General features: G+C 40.4%; 1 protein-coding gene across 1 annotated transcript in view; it reads left to right on the plus strand.

Annotated features, from left to right (window-relative positions):
- The first annotated feature begins 20376 nt into the window (after positions 1–20376).
- Positions 20377–21263, plus strand: part of LOC126094717 (NEDD4 family-interacting protein 1-like) — a 48266-nt gene continuing 47379 nt past the window's right edge. The window contains exons 1-2 of the mRNA XM_049909258.1: positions 20377–20518; positions 20749–20880. Coding sequence (XP_049765215.1) covers positions 20492–20518; positions 20749–20880 — 159 coding nt within the window. The 5' untranslated portion in view covers positions 20377–20491. The remainder of the gene's footprint in view (positions 20519–20748; positions 20881–21263) is intronic.

Raw genomic sequence — 21263 nt, forward strand, 5'->3', positions numbered from 1 at the left:
ACGGCAACCACAGAGGGCAACGCGCAGCTAGTGCAGCAGGTGATCCAACAGCGGCCTCGGGTTTCCGTTCACCGTGTTGCAGCTGCGGTCCAAATGACGCCAATGTCCACGTATCGTCTCATGCGCCAGAGTTTACACCTCTATCCATACAAAATTCAAACGCGGCAACCCCTCAGCGCCGCTACCATTGCTGCACAGGATTGATGACGGCAATATGCATGTGGGCAGCATTTGGTTTACTGATGAAGCTTATTTTTACCTGGACGGCTTCGTCAATAAACAGAACTGGCGCATATGGGGAACCGAAAAGCCCCATGTTGCAGTCCCATCGTCCCTGCATCCTCAAAAAGTACTGGTCTGGGCCGCCATTTCTTCCAAAGGAATCATTGGCCCATTTTTCAGATCCGAAACGATTACTGCATTACGCTATCTGGACATTCTTCGTGAATTTGTGGCGGTGCAAACTGCCTTAGACGACACTGCGAACACCTCGTGGTTTATGCAAGATGGTGCCCGGCCACATTGCACGGCCGACGTCTTTAATTTCCTGAATGAATATTTCGATGATCGTGTGAGTGCTTTGGGCTATCCGAAACATACAGGAGGCGGCGTGGATTGGCCTCCCTATTCGCCAGACCTGAACCCCTGTGACTTCTTTCTGTGGGGACACTTGAAAGACCAGGTGTACCGCCAGAATCCAGAAACAATTGAACAGCTGAAGCAGTACATCTCATCTGCATGTGAAGCCATTCCGCCAGACACGTTGTCAAAGGTTTTGGGTAATTTCATTCAGAGACTACGCCATATTATTGCTACGCATGGTGGATATGTGGAAAATATCGTACTATAGAGTTTCCCAGACCGCAGCGCCATCTGTTGTTGAAAATTGTAACTACTGTAATTTCGAAAGTTTGTCTGCCTGAAAATGTACTGTTGTCCCAAGCATATTGCAACAAACGGTGTATTTCTATCGCTGCTCGTTTAGTTTTTATTGCCATTTCAAATGTACCGGTCATTTTTGAAACACCCTGTAATTTCCAGACAAATCCTTTAAATAAATAGATAAGCTATGTTCCACACACTGACTTGTATCTCATTTATTACTTAAACAGACAATATTTCACACATTACCCTGTCTACTGGAAATTTTGTAAACAATATTTCATACACTAGGTAGCCAATCAGTCAATATTTCCAGTAGAGGGCATTATCCTCCAAGGAAATCTGTCCCACATAAAAGGTTATCGATTTTGTTAATTAGTCAATAAAACTGATAGAGTGGGAGAGGGCTAATCGAATAACTCGGTCCTGAAAGTGTGGTTGTACTGGTGAGGGGGAGGGGGTAGGGTTGGAGGTTTCCCAGAAGGGTGGGGGAGCTGGAGGGGGAGGGTTGGGGGGGGGGGTTCTCAGAAGGACAGTTTATCCCCTGGTGGTCATAAATCAAGTAGCATAACAATAGGTTTGCCCCTGAATGTATGCTTGCTTCTGAATGTATGCAGCCAACAATATGGGGTGACACCCTCTTGCCCTACTACTCCTGTGGTCATCCACTGTACACCTCATTCCAAAGAAAGAGGGAGTTTGGCGCCCATATGGTGATTATCATGTACTCAATGTTAGAACTGTACTTCATCACCATCCCAGGCCTTTGGTATGTGACTACAATTACACTTTACATTGAGTTACAATATTCACCATTTTAGAGTGCACCAAAGCTTACATGCAGATTCCTGTGGCGGAATAAGACTTTCTGAAAACAGCAGTTATCACTCTGTTTGGACTTTTTGTGAGCAAGTTCATGACTTTTGGTTTACAGAATGCAGCTCAAATCTGCCAAAGGTTTATCAATTCTGTCCTGTAAGTTCTATCATTTTGTTTTGCCCATGTCAATGATGTACACATGTAGTCATCTTCCAAAGACCAACACCACCAGCATCTTAAAGAGGTATTTAAACATTTGGAGCAGTATGGTGTGGTGCTGAATGCGACCAAATGCATGTTTGGGTAACCTGAAGTCGCATTCCTAGGCCACCAGATATGATATGCAGGCTCCTTACTATTAACAGAGAAGGTCAAAGCCATCCCGTAAACACTAAGACCGACCACAATTAAATAATTACCGCAGTTCTTCGGGAAGGTAAACTTTTACTGCTACTGTCTACCACATGGTGTGGAACTGCAGATACCTTTAAATGTGACACTTACCGTCCCAAAGGTCAGAGGGGGTACCCCAGTAGTGGTATGAGAAGATGTGCTCTGCTTTTGAGGCTGCAATGCAGGATATGGCGAATGCAGCACTCCTTGTACACGCAAAGCTTGACCCACTTTTGGAATTGGTGGCAGACAGAAGCCAAACAGCTGTTGGCATGGTATTACAGCACTTGTCAGATGGCTCATGGCAACTGCCTGAATACTTCAAGTGGAAATTGTCACAAGCATAACAGAAGTGGAGAGCATATGACCATGAACTGCTGACTGTATACAAGATGGTTAAATACTTCTGGGCACAGATTGAAAAGAGAGAATTTACGGTTTACACAGACCACAAGCTGCTAATCTATGCTGTCAGGCAGAGTAGCAACAAATGGTCTCCTAGGCAATACAATCACTGGACTTTATAAATTGGAAATTTGTGGTAAGTTCCTATGGGACCAAACTACTGAGGTCATCGGTCCCTAGGGCTACACACTACTTAATCTATCTTAAACTATCTTACGCCAAGGACGACACACACACCCATGCCCGAGGGAGGACTCGGACCTCCGACGGGGGGAGCCGCATGGATCGTGGCAACGTGCCTTAGACCACACGGCTACACTGCGTGGCTAGAGTTTATAAACCAATTTACTGTGGACATTAAACACATTTCTGGCATCGACAATGTAGTAGCCAATTGTCTCTCGCACATTAATAGTGTGACAAGAACTGAAGACTTTTCAGAACTGTCCAAGGCTGAGTGGGACGACCAGCAGCTCCAGACCTTTATCAGAAACGCCACATCAGGTTTGGAATTACAACTTTTCAATGTTTCCGGTGACGATGACCAAATATACTGTGATGGTTTGCAAGGAAGATGGCGCCCATACCTACGGACCGTGATTCTACAGCAAGTTTTCGACAATTTTCACAATCTGTGCCATTGTGAAACCCATCCAACCTTCTCTCTAATGTCGCAATGGCCTAGGATGGAAAAAGACTGCCGGGAGTGAACACAGATGTGTCACTAATGTCAGCATTATAATGTGACCTGCCACGTTCACGCACTACAGTCCGCGTCATGTTAAAAGGCGGCCCAAATTTCAGCCGTTCTGCGCATCCCCCTCCACTAGCCACTGGCAGCCAATAATATTCACTCTCTTTCCGTGCGGCTAGCAGCGAGTTACAGCCATACAGCGAGAATCTCGCGCCTACGTGCTGCACTGTTGCTGTACTTTGTGACAACTGAATTATTCATTCAACTGACAGTTCTTTTTTGTATTTTTTCTTCTTGTAGCAGTATAGGTGTGAAGGTGTATCTGTGAATGTTTAAGTGGAATTTAAAAAAAGCCAGGTGATGGCAATAAATGTGAAGTACTCACAAGCAGGCGAGGGGGATTATTTACCGCATTTATGCCTTTTTCAAACGTGAATCTGAAAGCAGGTCTTCTACTGTTGACATTTGAAGACGCAAGAATGGACTCCAGAACCAAGAGAACTGTAAAAGAAAGTTTCAGAGCTCTAGGAACCATAGAAAAAGTTGGTTTCCTGTCGTCTGGAAAGCTTTGAAATCGCAAGGAACCTGTAACACAAATGGATAGTTTTAATAACGATGTTTTAAAATGCTCCATGTGACTGATGGATGCACGACATCACAAAAACGTGTTACAGTTATATAGGAGAAAATTACTTCAATCGTAAGCGCTTCTTCAACGTAAAGAATTTTAAAAAAAACGTGTGTTCCTGATATGTTAAGACGAGACTTTTAGTTCAAAGAAGTGACACAGGTGCAGCACGAACTACATCCCATATAAAGATTCATGATACAAGAGAAAGAGATAATTCAACAGTATACACTCCTGGAAATTGAAATAAGAACACCGTGAATTCATTGTCCCAGGAAGGGGAAACTTTATTGACACATTCCTGGGGTCAGATACATCACATGATCACACTGACAGAACCACAGGCACATAGACACAGGCAACAGAGCATGCACAATGTTGGCACTAGTACAGTGTATATCCACCTTTCGCAGCAATGCAGGCTGCTATTCTCCCATGGAGACGATCGTAGAGATGCTGGATGTAGTCCTGTGGAACGGCTTGCCATGCCATTTCCACCTGGCGCCTCAGTTGGACCAGCGTTCGTGCTGGACGAGCAGACCGCGTGAGACGACGCTTCATCCAGTCCCAAACATGCTCAATGGGGGACAGATCCGGAGATCTTGCTGGCCAGGGTAGTTGACTTACACCTTCTAGAGCACGTTGGGTGGCACGGGATACATGCGGACGTGCATTGTCCTGTTGGAACAGCAAGTTCCCTTGCCGGTCTAGGAATGGTAGAACAATGGGTTCGATGACGGTTCGGATGTACCGTGCACTATTCAGTGTCCCCTCGACGATCACCACTGGTGTACGGCCAGTGTAGGAGATCGCTCCCCACACCATGATGCCGGGTGTTGGCCCTGTGTGCCTCGGTCGTATGCAGTCCTGATTGTGGCGCTCACCTGCACGGCGCCAAACACGCATACGACCATCATTGGCACCAAGGCAGAAGCGACTCTCATCGCTGAAGACGACACGTCTCCATTCGTCCCTCCATTCACGCCTGTCGCGACACCACTGGAGGCGGGCTGCACGATGTTGGGGCGTGAGCGGAAGACGGCCTAACGGTGTGCGGGACCGTAGCCCAGCTTCATGGAGACGGTTGCGAATGGTCCTCGCCGATACCCCAGGAGCAACAGTGTCCCTAATTTGCTGGGAAGTGGCGGTGCGGTCCCCTACGGCACTGCGTAGGATCCTACGGTCTTGGCGTGCATCCGTGCGTCACTGCGGTCCGGTGCCAGGTCGACGGGCACGTGCACCTTCCGCCGACCACTGGCGACAACATCGATGTACTGTGGAGACCTCACGCCGCACGTGTTGAGCAATTCGGCGGTACGTCCACCCGGCCTCCCGCATGCCCACTATACGCCCTCGCTCAAAGTCCGTCAACTGCACATACGGTTCACGTCCACGCTGTCGCGCCATGCTACCAGTGTTAAAGACTGCGATGGAGCTCCGTATGCCACGGCAAACTGGCTGACACTGATGGCGGCGGTGCACAAATGCTGCGCAGCTAGCGCCATTCGACGGCCAACACCGCGGTTCCTGGTGTGTCCGCTGTGCCGTGCGTGTGATCATTGCTTGTACAGCCCTCTCGCAGTGTCCGGAGCAAGTATGGTGGGTCTGACACACCGGTGTCAATGTGTTCTTTTTTCCATTTCCAGGAGTGTATTACCATGAACAAACATGGTCAATTAGAATAATTCCAGGAAGATCTGCTGGAAAATGAGTGATGATATTGGCAGTTTTAAAGTTTTCATACGAATAGGTTCTTCGATAATTATTCTGCATGCTCATTCTTCTTCTGGTTTTGTTTCTGAGAGTAAACTTGTAAGCCGGCCGCGGTGGCCGAGCGGTTCTAGGCGCTTCAGTCCGGAACCGCGCGACTGCTACGGTCGCAGGTTCGAATCCTGCCTCGGGCATGGATGTGTGTGATGTCCTTAGGTTAGTTAGGTTTAAGTAGTTCTAAGTTCTAGGGGACTGATGACCTCAGATGTTAAGTCCCATAGTGCTCAGAGCCATTTGAACCATTTTTGAAGTAAACTTGTATTTACGTGTAAGAAAAACAGCAGTGACTACCATTCGAAAATGAGAGCTGTCAGTTTCGTGACGTGATTCACAATTCTTGTCATACCTTGCTTTGAAGTCGGTCAAGGCCAGTTATAATTCTACTGCTACAGAGAACACATCAAGTATAAACACCAGAAAAGCGGATATTTTTCCCTAGCTTAAAAATAAAAATATTGAATACAGTATAAACCAGATTGGTGCCTATCCCTTGCAGCTCGTTAATTTATACAAGTCAAGTGCAGAATGTACAAACTTGACTTCCTTGCACGTAATGGGGCCACAGAATTATGCGTTTAGCCGTGTGTCACTGTCAGTTTAGCCCTATTGAACTAATTTTGGCAAAGGATATGGCTGTATTGGAGGGAAAAAACCATTCAAGAAAACATTCGCTGAATCGCTTGTGCATGAGGCAATAAGCAACATCCCACCTGTAGCGTGGGCACAATCTGTGTGGCATGCTGAAAAGCTTCAGAAAGAATAATTTGACAGGGAAGTGATGATGGATATAAGCCTTGAACCTATCATCGTAAATTTACAGTCAGATTGTTCGGAAACAGATTCATATAGAAGTGACGGTGGTATTGTGATGCAGACTTTGGAACAAAGTAATAATATATCTTAGTTTTAAAGACATATGGTTTAACAAATGTGTTTGTGAATATATCTGTTGCGTACATAAAAATGAGAACTTCCTAGCCTTTTAGATTGGGACTTTGTATCCTTTGAATTATGCAGATTATAATGTTCAACATATTGTCCAAGGAGACGTTTCCCAATATGTTGTATTGTAACTAACCTGTTACTACGGGTTATTCCTTATTATTGGGAATGGAAATACTTATTGCTTATGAAATTAACGTGAGAAGAGTAGGGTCGCCACCGACTCTAACCATACAACTAATCAAAGATTTGGTCGAGTCGGAAAATAAATTAATTTGATCACAGACCAAAAACTCACAAAAATGCATATGTTGTGATGTCGCTCATAGGGGATACGATGTAATTAATAGTGTTCCCCGTGCATTGTTCACGATAATCAAACATTTAAAATAAAATAGCACATGCAAGAACACTGTGCAGAATATCAGCTCCCAGCAACACACCTGAAAATAAGACTTAATCTAAAGCATTTGCTATAAAATACAAGGGGAGACTAATCACTGGACCTGTGCATAAGGAAACGCATTGGATGTGCTAACGGGAAAGCTACGAGGTGAGTGGCTTAGGTGCAAAAACGTAATCTCGGAACACAAGAGAAAATTGTAGATAAAATCATTTATTCCTAAGATAAGGATGTGAGGCATGTACACGATTCCTGATAACCCATGGTTTGTGGAGACACAATTTCTAGGTATAGTTCCAAAATTCCAACAATATCACATCACACAATCATGTTAACATTATCTAAAACAAACATGCGATCGGACAGTTAGTGATGCCAGTAGCCCAACAACTATAATGTTCTACCACGTGGTTGGCTCCCCACGGACGAAAGACACATAAAGCAAGGAAAATTTACTCGAAGGCAAAGCTCTAAATATTTAGAAAGGTGAAAGCTTATGCAGCCACAGCTGAAGGCAAACAGACATTCATACAGAAGCGAGTGCTCACTTCTTATCGACAACTTTGTGTGTGGCGCTCTTCCGGCGGATCCAAGTCTGCTACAGAAATTTGCTAAAAGAAAAATCTGCCAAAGTTTTGCATTCCTTGCTGCGACAAGGCAAAGCAATCTTCCAGATTTGAAAAGCGAGACCAAAAGCTAGCAGCTCTCCCCTCGCCAAGTAACAGCGCGCCATGCGGTCAGTCTAACTCACCCTTCTTCGACTGGAGCACAGCTGTGGACGCTTCCCGTACCGGCGGCAGACTGCCTCCCGCTTCTCCAGCCTCTTCCACCCTCTGCGTGGCCCGGAAAACCCAAAGATGCCATTTCCGCCACCAACCTAACGCAGGTGGATTTCTCACAAGTAGCGAAAACCTCTTTGCCGACTTGACCACTACGAGAGTTGGCTATTCTGTACCACTGCTGCTGAATCTGTACGACTATCGCAGACTTTCTGCAGCAGACTACGCCACCGTCTAGCAACTTGACACACAACCACATTCATTCAATCACACCACTATGATAATTATGGGAAAAGAGAAACAAGGAAGGAAAGAGAAATACTAGCGAAAATGGGCTACCGGAGTAATGAAATCTGGGTACAGGACCGTTTCAGTATACTCTATTAATGTGCGAGAATGCAGCTGGATGAATTTGTCAAAAGTCAGATATTTCCACATGTAAACCCCTGTCATTTTCAAGGCACAAACTGGGTAAGGCCCTAACATGACAGTAACTGTTTATCGGTGGTTTTCGATGTTATCGGTCATCATTCCTCCAGAGTTATTCGCAGATGACGGTTAATTGTTTGCTTGTTCAATAGAGTATAACTTTGGTCTCTCACTGTGATGTCGGACCAGTTAGTTTACACTCATTATGCCTGTTGATAGCAAAAATATGACAATTTACTAACCATTTTTATGGCAGACTTTTCATTAGTCTTTTCTACCGCAAATTATTTTTTATGCGCAGTGATTACACTAAACTACAGTCAAACACATCAACACACACACCTTATCCACAGTTTTAAAAATTCTATTGAGTAGAAACAGTTGTCAAGCAAATATAATGACTTCGGTTTGTACTTGAAGTTAATTTTGTTGTGCATTAAATTTTTACTTATAATATTGTACTTGAAGTTAATTTTGATGTGCATTATATTTTTATTTATAATAAAGTTCATATCGCAATAAATGATAATTATTACAAACAGTTTCAATGATCTTGTCGTTAGACAATTGTCATTTTGAGAAAAAATGTACTTCACGTCTTCACAAAGCTGTGTCAGCTGTTCACGCCTCCCGACTTCAGGCACACCAAATCTCTGGAGCAGTGGATGCAACATTGTCACAATGCCAATTAATATTTCTCTGATGACGACTGATCGAAATTGGTTTCAATATTTACTGTTCGCCCGCATCTCGTGGTCGTGCGGTAGCGTTCTCGCTTCCCACGCCCGGGTTCCCGGGTTCGATTCCTGGTGGGGTCAGGGATTTTCTCTGCCTCGTGATGGCTGGGTGTTGTGTGCTGTCCTTAGGTTAGTTAGGTTTAAGTAGTTCTAAGTTCTAGGGGACTGATGACCATAGATGTTAAGTCCCATAGTGCTCAGAGCCATTTGAACCATTTTTTGATTTACTGTTCCCCTCATAGATTTGATCGTATAATACGATGTACCATAGGCAAATGAGCCTACCTGTTGTTCACAGCAACGCAGTTTGGCAACGTGGACTTTGTTCGCCCGCTATCTTTAGCCACACATGCGCAGTTCTCGTCCCTTCACTGTCCCTTCACTGTTCTTCTTACGTGATGCATGCTGTAGTCAACGATTTTCTGGAGGGAACTGTACGTTTTGCGTATGAACACCTTGACATTGTAGGTTTGCTTCCTCTGTCAGATGGTTAGTGGTTTTTGGTGACCATGACTGATCACTTTATGGGCTGGCCGGAGGCAGTGCTGGTGGACAGTATCTCTGTGGTAACCTTAGCCTCCAAGTTTGCATCAGCATTGTTAGCAAGAGTCGGCTGCCCATTGCTCTTAACTACTGACTGCAGCTAGCAGTTCGGATCTGATGTGTTCACACAGCTGGCAAAGTTCTGTGTGTATATACTTCACAAGACAAACGCCTACATCCTGCCAGTAATACTATTACTGTTAGCATCGTTCCCTGAAGGCGGTGCTCATGTGCCATCAAACCACCTGGACGTCTGCCCATCTGACAGATCTCCTTGGCCTACAAACCACTTGTAAGCTGGACATTGACTCCTTGGCTGTGGAACTGGTCTATGGCGAAACGTTGCTCTTTCCTGGGAACTTTTTCGATGCTAATTCTCTACAGAAGTCAATGCAAGACCAAAAGGATTCTCTTTGCTGGCTAAGAGACCACATTGCTCAGATCCAACATCCCAAGGCCTCCTGACATGCTACGCCAACCACTTATATGCATCGCGATTTAGACAACTGCTCGCACTTAACGCTCCAAACTGCCAGTGTCACGCCACCTCCACAACCCCTCTCTCACTGCCCATATCGTGTCTTAAGAAAAAGATACGCAGACACTAGACATCGCCATAAAAAACAAGTCCACAACTGCATCAAGACCGCATCATCTCCCTGCACTAGCGCCATAGCCTCCACCAGAGTTGCAAACACTGGCAGCTAGCTGACAAAGAACAACGACAAGCTTGCACAGCCCAGTCCTGGTGACGTGTGTTTTCCTGCCCATTTCCAAGACAATGCACTGCTTACACGAAAGAAGGTGATGTAGCGTCTGCTACGTGGGTCGCAGCGTCAGACAAGATTCACGCCAGCCAGTGATGCTACGTGTATTCAGTGGTGTAGTGTCACATGTGCTCGGCGACAAGTAAATAGTGACGAGATAAATCTCGCGTGAACAGCCTGGTGTGAGTGTACAAAGGACACAATATTTAGACAATCGACCTTGTTGCCATCATCAGCACAACTGATGATGGCAACAAGGTCGATTGCCGAAATATTGTGTCCTTGTGTCCTGGCGACATGTGCGTTTTCCTGCACAACTGATGATGGCTACAAGGTCGATTGCCGAAATATTGTGTCCTTTGTACACTCACACCAGGCTGTTCACTCGAGATCTATTTCGTCATGAAATACGCCTGGAGAAATTGAAGAATCACAAGTGAATCGTAGATATCAGGCAGTTCCGCGCCTGCAGCCAGGGGAACTGTGTTTTGTATATGCCTTTATGATTTCTGCATGTTGTTAATTCTTGATGTGTGAATTTTGATATGCTTTTGTTTGTTCCATGTGTAGTTGCTCTGTACTTATTATCTGTCGTTCCTCGTTACAGTAGTAACAACTCTCCTGCTTTTCATGGAATATTCTTAAGCTCAGGAACGTTATTGGTATCACTGAATCGTTTGTGATCTTCTGCTGACCTCCTGTTGCGATTGTTTTTCGAGCTAGTAAATATATTCAGTTATTCATCAACATAGAATTTTAATCCAGTTCAGTTACTACTCTCAGACTGAATATGTCATTTCAAAGGTCAGTCGGCCCAAATTAAATTGACCCTGACAAGGTTTTCATATATCTCCAGCTGATTTTGGAATGTTTTGTATTGAATGTCCTCTTATTCTGAATGCAATGCAGTAGATCGTCTGGGAATAGAGTATTTGTATGTATATCTTACAGCCGCTGCTGAAAGACTATATGTATTATGTGTTTATCCATCATAACCAGAGCTAGTTTCACTTTGACTGTAACTGTTGAACATTAACAGCTGCATTTTATTTTGTAGTTGCTTTGGACATTATCTGCCACTACCTTATACCACGGCCGTTTCTTTGATGACGTAAAACATGTCAGAAAGTTGTCTGGTTTGCTTCTCTGTTGCTTCAGTGTTGTCTGTCTGTGGTATTCTATTTCTTTGGGTATATCAATTGTGAATTAATCTTGGGTCAGTTGTTGCAGCATATACCTTGGCTCCTCTTGGGGACAGAGGTAACATCATACTGTAAAATCTACAGCAGAGTCGTTTAGCTAAGATCTTAAACTACAGTATGGCATAAAGGTATTGTAGTACTTGTATCACTTCTTGTACAAAAAATGCAGCATAAACAAAATAATTTTCGTAATGAAAACTTGTGGGACATGTGTCTTTTTGGACGAATCATCACTACCTCAAAATATTTTACCACCTTATTAGCATATGGGAGGTATTGATAGAATATAAGAACACTTTTAAAGACAAATTAAAATATCTTTGTTTGACAACTGTTTCCTCTCCATACAAGAAGTTTAATTTTTCAGTAGGTAGTCGCTCTTATTGTTAATTTATCTCTCACTCTTTTTCACGCCCATGATATTTTTATAAGGAAAACCTGCAATCAAAGCAATTGTGTGCAGAGTATGGAATCATTTTATGGCCACAAATCAAGTGAAAACAAATTACTCCTATAAAAGTAGACAATAGACTCACAGATCACAGTGCCTTGCAGTTCAGTGAAATGTGTGTTTGTGTGGACAGTGAACAGTGTTGTGATACAAATGAATAAAGTTTGATGATTTTTATAGGATAATATTCTTGTATGGATAAAGTAGATTTTTAAAAATTGTTTCCATTTTTAATTAAGATAACATGTTTGACATCATTTTGTAAATCATCTATGGATGGATTAACAACTAACTAACTACAAGAAAGCCAAAACAGACTTTCAGTGTGGTTTTCGATGCTGTGTTAATGTATTTATGGTGAATCTCTGATAGTTCTACGAGTATGATTGTAACATTTGCTATTTTTAAGGTTTTTTATCAAGCACTGGACACATATGTGGCTGAAGCTTCAAGTTGCAGAAAGCTATTGAATCTTAAAGTAGAGACCTCATCACTGAATAATGCTAGCTGTTGGGATGTAGACACAGTGCCAGACTTATCCGTACACAGCTACATAATGGTACAGCAATTCCAAAGACTTAATTCACTGAAAAATGTATACTTTAGTGCTGATACTACTGTCAGTGTGATTATTTTAATGCTCTATTTGGAGAAGGAACATGATCATAAATTGTACGAAATTCAGCCACATTAAAAATTATGCAAGAAAAGGAAGACTAAAGGGATTCTTCCAGTGATATTGGATGGTGTCTCTGTGCTAAGCTCAAAGAGATAGAGAGTCCATAGAGAGGCTGTGGCATGTTATTTAGCGCTCCCTGCGGTGTCACATGGTACTAGTTGTAGTAATTTTTCAGGAAGCCATTCTGCAGGTGTTTTAAATGTTAGAGAGTTCGTTTATGGTTTCATAAGCTACACAGTTGCTGAGTTTCTTTTCAGAGTCGCGTGTGCAGTGTGCACAGAGTATAAATGGACGCATATATATATATATATATATATATATATATATATATATATATATATATAATATTGAAAATTCAAGTAATTATTCTTACGATTGTGCTCTGTAACTTTTGATTTCGTGTACAGTGATGTATTTGTTTACTTGTGTAATAAAGCTCGTTTCATCTAAGTTCTTCAAAGCATATGATATTCCGAAAATTTTGTGATGATGGAGAAGCTAACAAAGGCCTGAATCATACTTAGTAACATTGCTGATACGTCAGGACCATGAAATTGTACCGGTAAGCATTTTTGTTTTGTTTTTTGTGACTACTAACTTAGTTGCTGGTTGGAATGTGTGGTCAATTACGTCCGTTTTACATGACTCAGTTTCTTGACAGTTGCAATGGGCATTACTGCAGTAACTGTTTTTGTTGCTTTCTGAAAACTGAAACATGCTTTCAAATTAGAAAATATAGATTACAGGAGGCAAGCTCTTTAATTCCCTGTGAACAAACAGTTATTTGTTTTAAATTATAGCTTCAGCTTATAATAGAAGCCCTTCATATGCAAGTATAAAGTACAAATTACTCCATTAGTAAATATTGGTGCGACTTTATACAGTGATAGTTGTTCTCCAACGCTTCGATCTATAACAGGTAGCTAGATATTTTAATTTATAGCTTCCAATCATTATGTAGATAAGGTACAATGTGCAATGTGTAAATTAATCTGGTACTGAATCTTAGAAATCGATATGTGGAAGGGTAGTCATGGGACTAAAGTACGATATTCGCCCCTCACCCTCCCACTACCTCCCTCCCTGATAGTGAGACTGACCTGTAGCAAAGCTTGATTTTACATTCACCCCTTATTTAACGGCATTTTGCCATATTTAACGCATTTTCCTCATAAAAACTAAAACTGCAGTGCAAGTACGGAAAACGTATATTAGATAATGGGCAAGTTTCCAAGTGTTTTGCTGCAATTATAAAAATATATCAAAAATAAACTACGAAAAATATAAGGGGAGTCTTCTACGCAACTTCGCAAAATTTGGTTCTTTACGTAACTTCATGTAAGCAGAGTAATCTGATTCATGGAAAAGAGAAAGGCGTATTTTGCCTATTATTTTAGTAAATATACATTCAACTATAAACTTCATTGCGTATTCGACTGCCTGTGTGGCTTAGATCGCAGTATACCTACAGTGTGGGGAGGTGTCTCCATGCTCAGTGCAACACAGTTTTTACTGTGAAAGTGAAATGAACAACACATACGACCGAAATTAACGTAATATTCTGTAGAACGTTCTTCTCTGAAATGACTGTTATTCTTCGAAAGCTCTCTGTAGAAAAGGCTTCACTGAAGCACATGAAGATGGATACTAAACTAAATTTTACAGACCGCATCTCTTACTTGTAAATGCTCTGCTAGTGACCATCTGGGTTTTCAGTATTTAAATGCAAGTTACAGACACTGATAACAGATGATGTGTATAAACTGTAATTGCGCTATACGTAAAGAAAATACTGTTAATAAACGCTAATAGATGCAAGTCGTAATTTCCTTACGCACTGTCATGTACCATGCCCTTTCATTTGACTTCCGGAAACATGGCGGAGCCTTCATCAGTTTTCTTCATTCTGGTCGTGGCATTGCCTCTTTACGGTATTCTATCTCCATGGCTAAGCTCTACTGGAAAAATATTGTTTCAAAGACTGGAAATTCAGACCATACGAATCTTCTCTGAGTCACAAGGTGGTTTTCATACCGGATATTAATTCTCGGCTGTCTTCATATGGAATGCCATGAATATGATTTATCACTTTGGCAAGATGGCGGCGACTGTAAAAGTAATTCGTGTATCCTCGCGAAAAAAAGTAAATTTCTGTAGTAAAAAGAATACGACTGTAAATTGTAAGGACGAGATCTCGAAGCTAAACGAACGAATATCCAGTTTACAAATTATAGTCGGTGTAGCTGGACATAAAGAAACTTCATGCGGAAAAATGTGAGTCGCTGAAGAAGCAAGGAGACTGGACCTCTGGAAACAAGTGGCAAACAAAGACGGGAGAAAATTGCACTCAGAAAGTATAATCCCAAAATAGCAGTGAAACTTCAGTATGTATAAACAGTGGGGATAAAAACTGCACTCAGAAATTACAATCTCAAAGCAGCAGTGAAACTTCAATGTGTATAAACAGTGAAACTTTAATGCATAAAAACTGTCAAACTAGTACATATAACGACCTTGTGGGAGTATTCACTACAGAAGATGCAATGAACACACCAGCCGAAGTCGAAAAGTTACGAAATGAACCACAAAAAGTGAACAAACCGTTGCTCGATGAACTTTCGACTGCTAACATTGTAAAATACGGAAAAATATGTGTGTTAGGCGATAGCCACGGCCGTGGAATTGCCGCAGTGCTGACGGAAAAATACAATTACAGGGCAAACGGTTTCGTGAAGCCTGGGGCTCCATTAAGTGAACTGAAAAACCTTACAAAATTACCTGGAGTAAATAGTCTGTGTAAGGATGGCTTTGTTGTATTACTGGGAGGATGAAATGACGTATATAGAAATGAGTCGTTCAAGGCTAGCACAGAATTGAGAAAATGCCTCAATAATTTATCTCACACGAATGTACTCGTTGTAAATATCCCGCATCGTCACGATTTACCGAAGTGGTTGTGTGTAAACAGTGAAACTCATGCTGCAAATAAGAGTTTCAGTGAAACATGTACTCACTTCGTAAATGCAGACGTTATTGACATAAACAGTTTGGAGCGAAGGCTCCATACAGTTCACAGTCTTCATTTAAATGCTTTAGGAAAGGAGGTACTTACGGAAAAAATTTTTACTCGTATTTTGCGGTGCAATGAAGTACCCAGGACAAGTGGAAATCGATCACAAGTAACAAAGCGTTCTTTTCATGCAGCGAACAATATAGCCATCAATCAGTGTCAAATCACAAAATCGTTTAAAACCAATAGGCCAGAAAATAACATTCAAGCTGGGAAACAAACTCAAATTATGAAATGGTTCAAACCAAAAAGAGATGAAGCACAAATTTTGCAAGCTCCAAAAATACTGAGAGACAAACAAGCTGCTGTATGTGTGTCTTCCAGAGAGGAACAGTGACTTTTTTATGGCTGGCACCAGGGAAATCACTTCAGCACCATCTAGATCCAGTGCCATCAAGAATGTAACTGTGGATGTAAGTACACAATATCAAAGTGACAAAGAAATGTACAAGCCAAGTGAGCAAGCTGATGGGCTGCTACAGAAGAATCCAGACCTACCCATTTGTGTAGATGGCTCATTATTAAATATTAGGTCTTAAAAAAATAAAATTGATGATCTTAGTAGTAACTATAGAATGTATTGTAATATAAATGGTTTAAGTGCTGAATACTCATATAACAGGAGCTCTAAGTTTTTTATCTGAATTTCTAAATGTTAAAGTAATTTGTTTAAATGATCACTGGCTTAGTAGTGATACCATAAAAATCTTAAATAATATTGAAAACTTCAAGGTAGCTACCAGCTTTTATAGGATAAATAAGTCACGAGGAGGTTCATGCATGCTCATCCATTCTGATTTAGATTACCATGTAAGATGTGACTTCAATTGTTTTAATAAAGAGTGTATTTTTGAGAGTTGCTGTGTTGAGTTAAAGGACTTAAATGTTGTTATAATATCAACTTATAGAATCCCAGTGAAGAGTGACAACTGAGCATTTCCTACATAAATTTCAGAGTTTGTTAGAATACCTCAGTAAAGAAAAGAGGAAAAAAATTATAGTTGCTGCTGATTTCAACATCAGTGTGTTGAATGAAACATGTGAGGTATCAAAATTTATTTAAAAAAAAATATGGCTTCAAATTAAATTTTTCTGAATCTACAAGAGAGAATGCTCAGTCAGCTACATGCATTGACAATATTTTAACGAATTATGTATTTGAAGATGGATATAAATTTTGTCTAGATCTAGGAATTTCTGATCATTCAGCATTATTCATTGAGCTACCCAGAGCAGGTAGAGAAGTCCCATGTAAAAAAGCTTATGTAAAAAGGATCTTCAACCAACAAACTTTGACTCTCTTCCATTATAAGCTGAAGGAGACAGAACGGCACCTTGATAAAAAGTTATCATGCACAGCAAATTTTGAAGCATTTCTAAGGGATTTTCTAAGTGTTTTCAATAAAATGTTTCCACAAATAATTATTTTAATAAAATGAGAAAATTAAAATGGATCACTAAAGGTATAAAAATCTCCAGTGCTAAGGAAATACAGCTACCTAAAGAACTAAGACATAATAAAAAAAATTGAATTTATTGAATATGTTAAACGATACAAAAGTACATTTAAGAAAGTTGTCAAAGCAGCAAAGCAAATGACAAATAATAAATTGATCTTAAAACATGAGGATAAATCAAAGGCATTGTGATCAGATGTAAAACATAAATTAAGTATCAAAGCCTCTAGATATGGAATTAGTATAATTAAGCTTGAAGATGAGATCATTGGAAATCTGGCTAAAATTTCAGAATGATTCAATGACTTCTTCATTAATGTAGTGAAACCAGAGATTAATGTTGCAGATTATGAGAACAATGTATGACGATTTGAACTAAATCATAGTTCTGAATGCCTCACAAAATTAAAAACAGTTTCAACAATAGATGTAAAAAAAATTATATTAAAACTAAAAAACAAAAATTCTGCTGGTTGGGATGGAATACCAGCAAAAGTCCTTACATTTGTGTGTAAAATAATAGGATACCCACTATCTAAAATAATAAACCAATCCTTTGAACAAGGAAGCTTCCCAGAGGTGCTGAAGTATGCAGAAGTAAAACTGTTGCACAAAAAAGGGTCAAGAGAGGATATGGGGAATTACCGTCCCATCTCCGTCCTTCCAGTTCTATCCAAAATCTTTGAAAATGTAGCTGCTATGCACATTCGAAATTTTATGGAGAACTATGATATTATTACATAAAACCAATTTGGTTTCCAGCGTGCCAAAAGTACTATTGATGCAATTAACAAGTTTATCGACAAGATCAGCACATCATTAGACAACCATAATAAAGTTGAAGGAATCTTTTGTGATCTCAAAAAAAACCTTTGACTCTGTAAATCATGCACTGCTCATCTATAAGCTGGACACATATGGGGTCAAGGGTAATGTTCTAAATTGGCTTACTTCATACTTATCAAATAGGAAATAAAGAGTGATTCTCTCATCAAATGCAGCAAATTACTATTCAAAATGGAAAACAGTAGCCCAAGGTGTCCCTCAAGGCTCGATTCTAGGACCTATTTTGTTTTTGTTCTATGTTAATGATTTGCCGAACAATATAAATACTCCATCGATTTTATTTGCAGATGACACATCTGTATTAATTGAAAACCAGGAGCCAGAATACATCTGTCTCTACATAATAAATACAATGAACAAACTAGAAACATGGTTCCAACTGAATGGTTTAAGACTGAACATCCCCAAAAACCACATGGTCCAAATCAGAACAAAACAGTCAAAGCCCCAAGAAATTAAAATAACTCATAAAAATCAGGATATAGAAGAAATGAACTCTGTGAAGCTTTTAGGGTTAAACCTAGATAAAAATTTAATTTGGAATAAACATGTTGACTACCTGTAAAACAAATTATGTAGCTTTGCATTTACTATGCAAATATTAGCTGCTGCAACAGACATGAATACAAGGAAAATTGCATACCACAGCTACTTTCAATCAGTTGTAAGGTATGGTATTATTTTTTGGGGAAATTCAAGCAATATATTGTGCATATGAAAGTTACAGAAAAGAATAACAAGGGAAATGTTTACTGCCCATCCAAGGACATCATGTCGCCCACTATTTGAAAAACAACAGTTATTAACAGTTCTCTCCTTATACATCTATGATATTATCATCTTTCTACACTGCAATTTTGAGTTCTTCGAGAAAAACTGTTGCAATCACACTTTTAACACGAGAAACAAAGACAATTTTAAGCTTCCCACTCATCGCTTAAACCTCTATACGCAGTCTCCTTAGTATATGGCAATGAAAATTCATACCAAGCAAAAAGGAAAGAATGTTCTGAGTATGAACCTAGAGACACTGAAAACAAAGCTATATGATATACTTGTCAAACGCTGCTGCTACGCTGTTGAGGAGTTCATGAAGGATGAACTGAACATTGAGCAGGATAAATTTACATATAGTCTTATGTAAATGTAGCTGTCCTTCTCAAAAGTGAGGAAAGAAAAACAAAAGTTTATATTAATGTTAAAATTCTTTGTACCAATTAGGCCTAAGTTGTGTGATCCATTGTTTGATGTGTCTCCTGTACACTAATCATATGATTAGAAATTGTATGTTATAAAACGAATAAAACACTATTCGCTATTGTTTATGACATTCGTATTTTTCATTGCAGTTTTTGATAGTGTTATCAGGCAAAGCCTTTACAGTTTTTCCATTCAATATTATTCCTCATTGTTACATAAGTCCTCTTGTCATGAGAGCTGAAAGACCCAATATAGTGTCATCGCAACAGTTCTGAAACAGAGAAGACGCTGATGGTCCATAAACACTCATAAATGGGATACAGACAGTCTGCCTTATGGAGCTGAGGTCTGACAAAGTGAGCCCACAAAAAGACACATAGGCAATCTGTGCCTGCAAAAAGACTCATAGGATGCAGTGTCCTCAGACTCAAGAGTGAGTCACAGAGTTTGACCGAACACAAGTAAATGGAAGAAGTAAATCGCGCGACTGCTGGGATAGCAGAGCTGGATGATATTTGGCTGCACAGTTTGATGGGTACCCTTAAACCTCACTATTCACGTGCGGAAACATTATAGAAAATATCGTATTGCCATGAGATTGACCAGGCACAGTCATTAATGTGGCAACTCCAGTAGCGTAAAGAAGCTGTGTTCAGGAAATGAATATTACGATGACTGTCGTCAACAAAAAACTTATATTTAATTCTAATTACAAACAAAAACTTCTTAAAAGTGTAATTTTGCGTTCCAAATCTATAGTGTAGCCTTAAATTTATCTTGTAAAATATTCAGTCTGAGGACGCTGGTCACAGTAATAGTGAAATGCCAAGAGTAATATGCCGGCAACGACTGATAGTGACTGCGTCAGCGATTACAGAGACGCACAGAACGGTACAACAGTCACACCCTACTACTGTCACTGCCGAAAACCAGTTATTGTAGTTAGAAACAAATCAACATTTCCAATTAACATCTAGCAGTGCATGATACACTACATGTGCTAATTTGTTCGAATTTGAAACATTACAGTGGGCTACTACAATGCAATTGAAAATACCGTACGACAACGAAGTAAAGGTACAACTCACTGGAGAGACAGTAGAAATGCAGAGAAACTGCAAAGCACATTATGGAAAATCGGATTAACTGGTGGAATTTGTGCTGATTAATATCGAGTGCCTTCCGTTAATCGTTTCTAGGACCGGTACATTTTTACTAATATCAGTCGAAATTTGTATGACCTGCGATATTGCTGCATCTTTGTTATTGTATAATGTCTGTGGCTGTCAGCCATCGATTTGGGAAGGGAAGTGGTTGTTATTTATAGTTTTGTTTTAGTGTCACTTGTAATAAAAATTAGTAGTTTTTTAAATTAGTGTAGCTAAAGAGATTGTCATGGAAGTAAACAATACATATGGCACAGTGAGTAAATGTTACCTCAAATCCTTATTTCGGAAGCGAAGGTTCCTTTATTGAGCTTTCGTGGCTATCAAATATTTACCATATCTTGTCCCCATATCTATATATGAAACATTGTCAACCTATTGTCCGCCCATATAAATGGTTTTCTAGTTGACGTAACTTGCTTGAGCGATGCTTTGTCTTCGAACAATGTATTGTATTTGACACAATTTCTTTCTAAATACCAACAGGCTTCGGCTCCTAGCGACGCTCAGCATCCGACAGTACACATTAATTTGAGTACTTCATTACCTACCAGTAATATATTACATGATGACACCACGCTGAATGCAGCATCAGCACCGCTATACAACGATGATATGGTAAGGTGTCAACCACTTTTCTTCATTTGGTTATTTTAGCTGCACATGAATCAAGACGTATCTAGTAAACATCTATATAATGGAAAAATATTAAATGAATGTATCAGCTAAACATATCAAGTTTTCGAAGCACATTGTGTGTAGGAATAGCTCATTCATTCACTCATCGTGTTCTGTAAATCCTATCATGAAGAACAGTTTTTAAGGGATGTGGCACAAATTAAGTTATATAGTGAAAGCCAGGCAACTATAGCTTGCTATGTCTGTAAAGTATGCTCACAACAGATGAACTGACTAGCACATATGTACCCACTAATCATGGTAGTTAGGTAGGCCTACATACACTTGTTCGTCTTCGCGCATACCACCATCAGCTGTCTGTA

The sequence above is a fragment of the Schistocerca cancellata genome, chromosome 8 (genome assembly GCF_023864275.1).
Source record: "Schistocerca cancellata isolate TAMUIC-IGC-003103 chromosome 8, iqSchCanc2.1, whole genome shotgun sequence".
In the NCBI taxonomy this organism is placed as follows: Eukaryota; Metazoa; Arthropoda; class Insecta; order Orthoptera; family Acrididae; genus Schistocerca; species Schistocerca cancellata.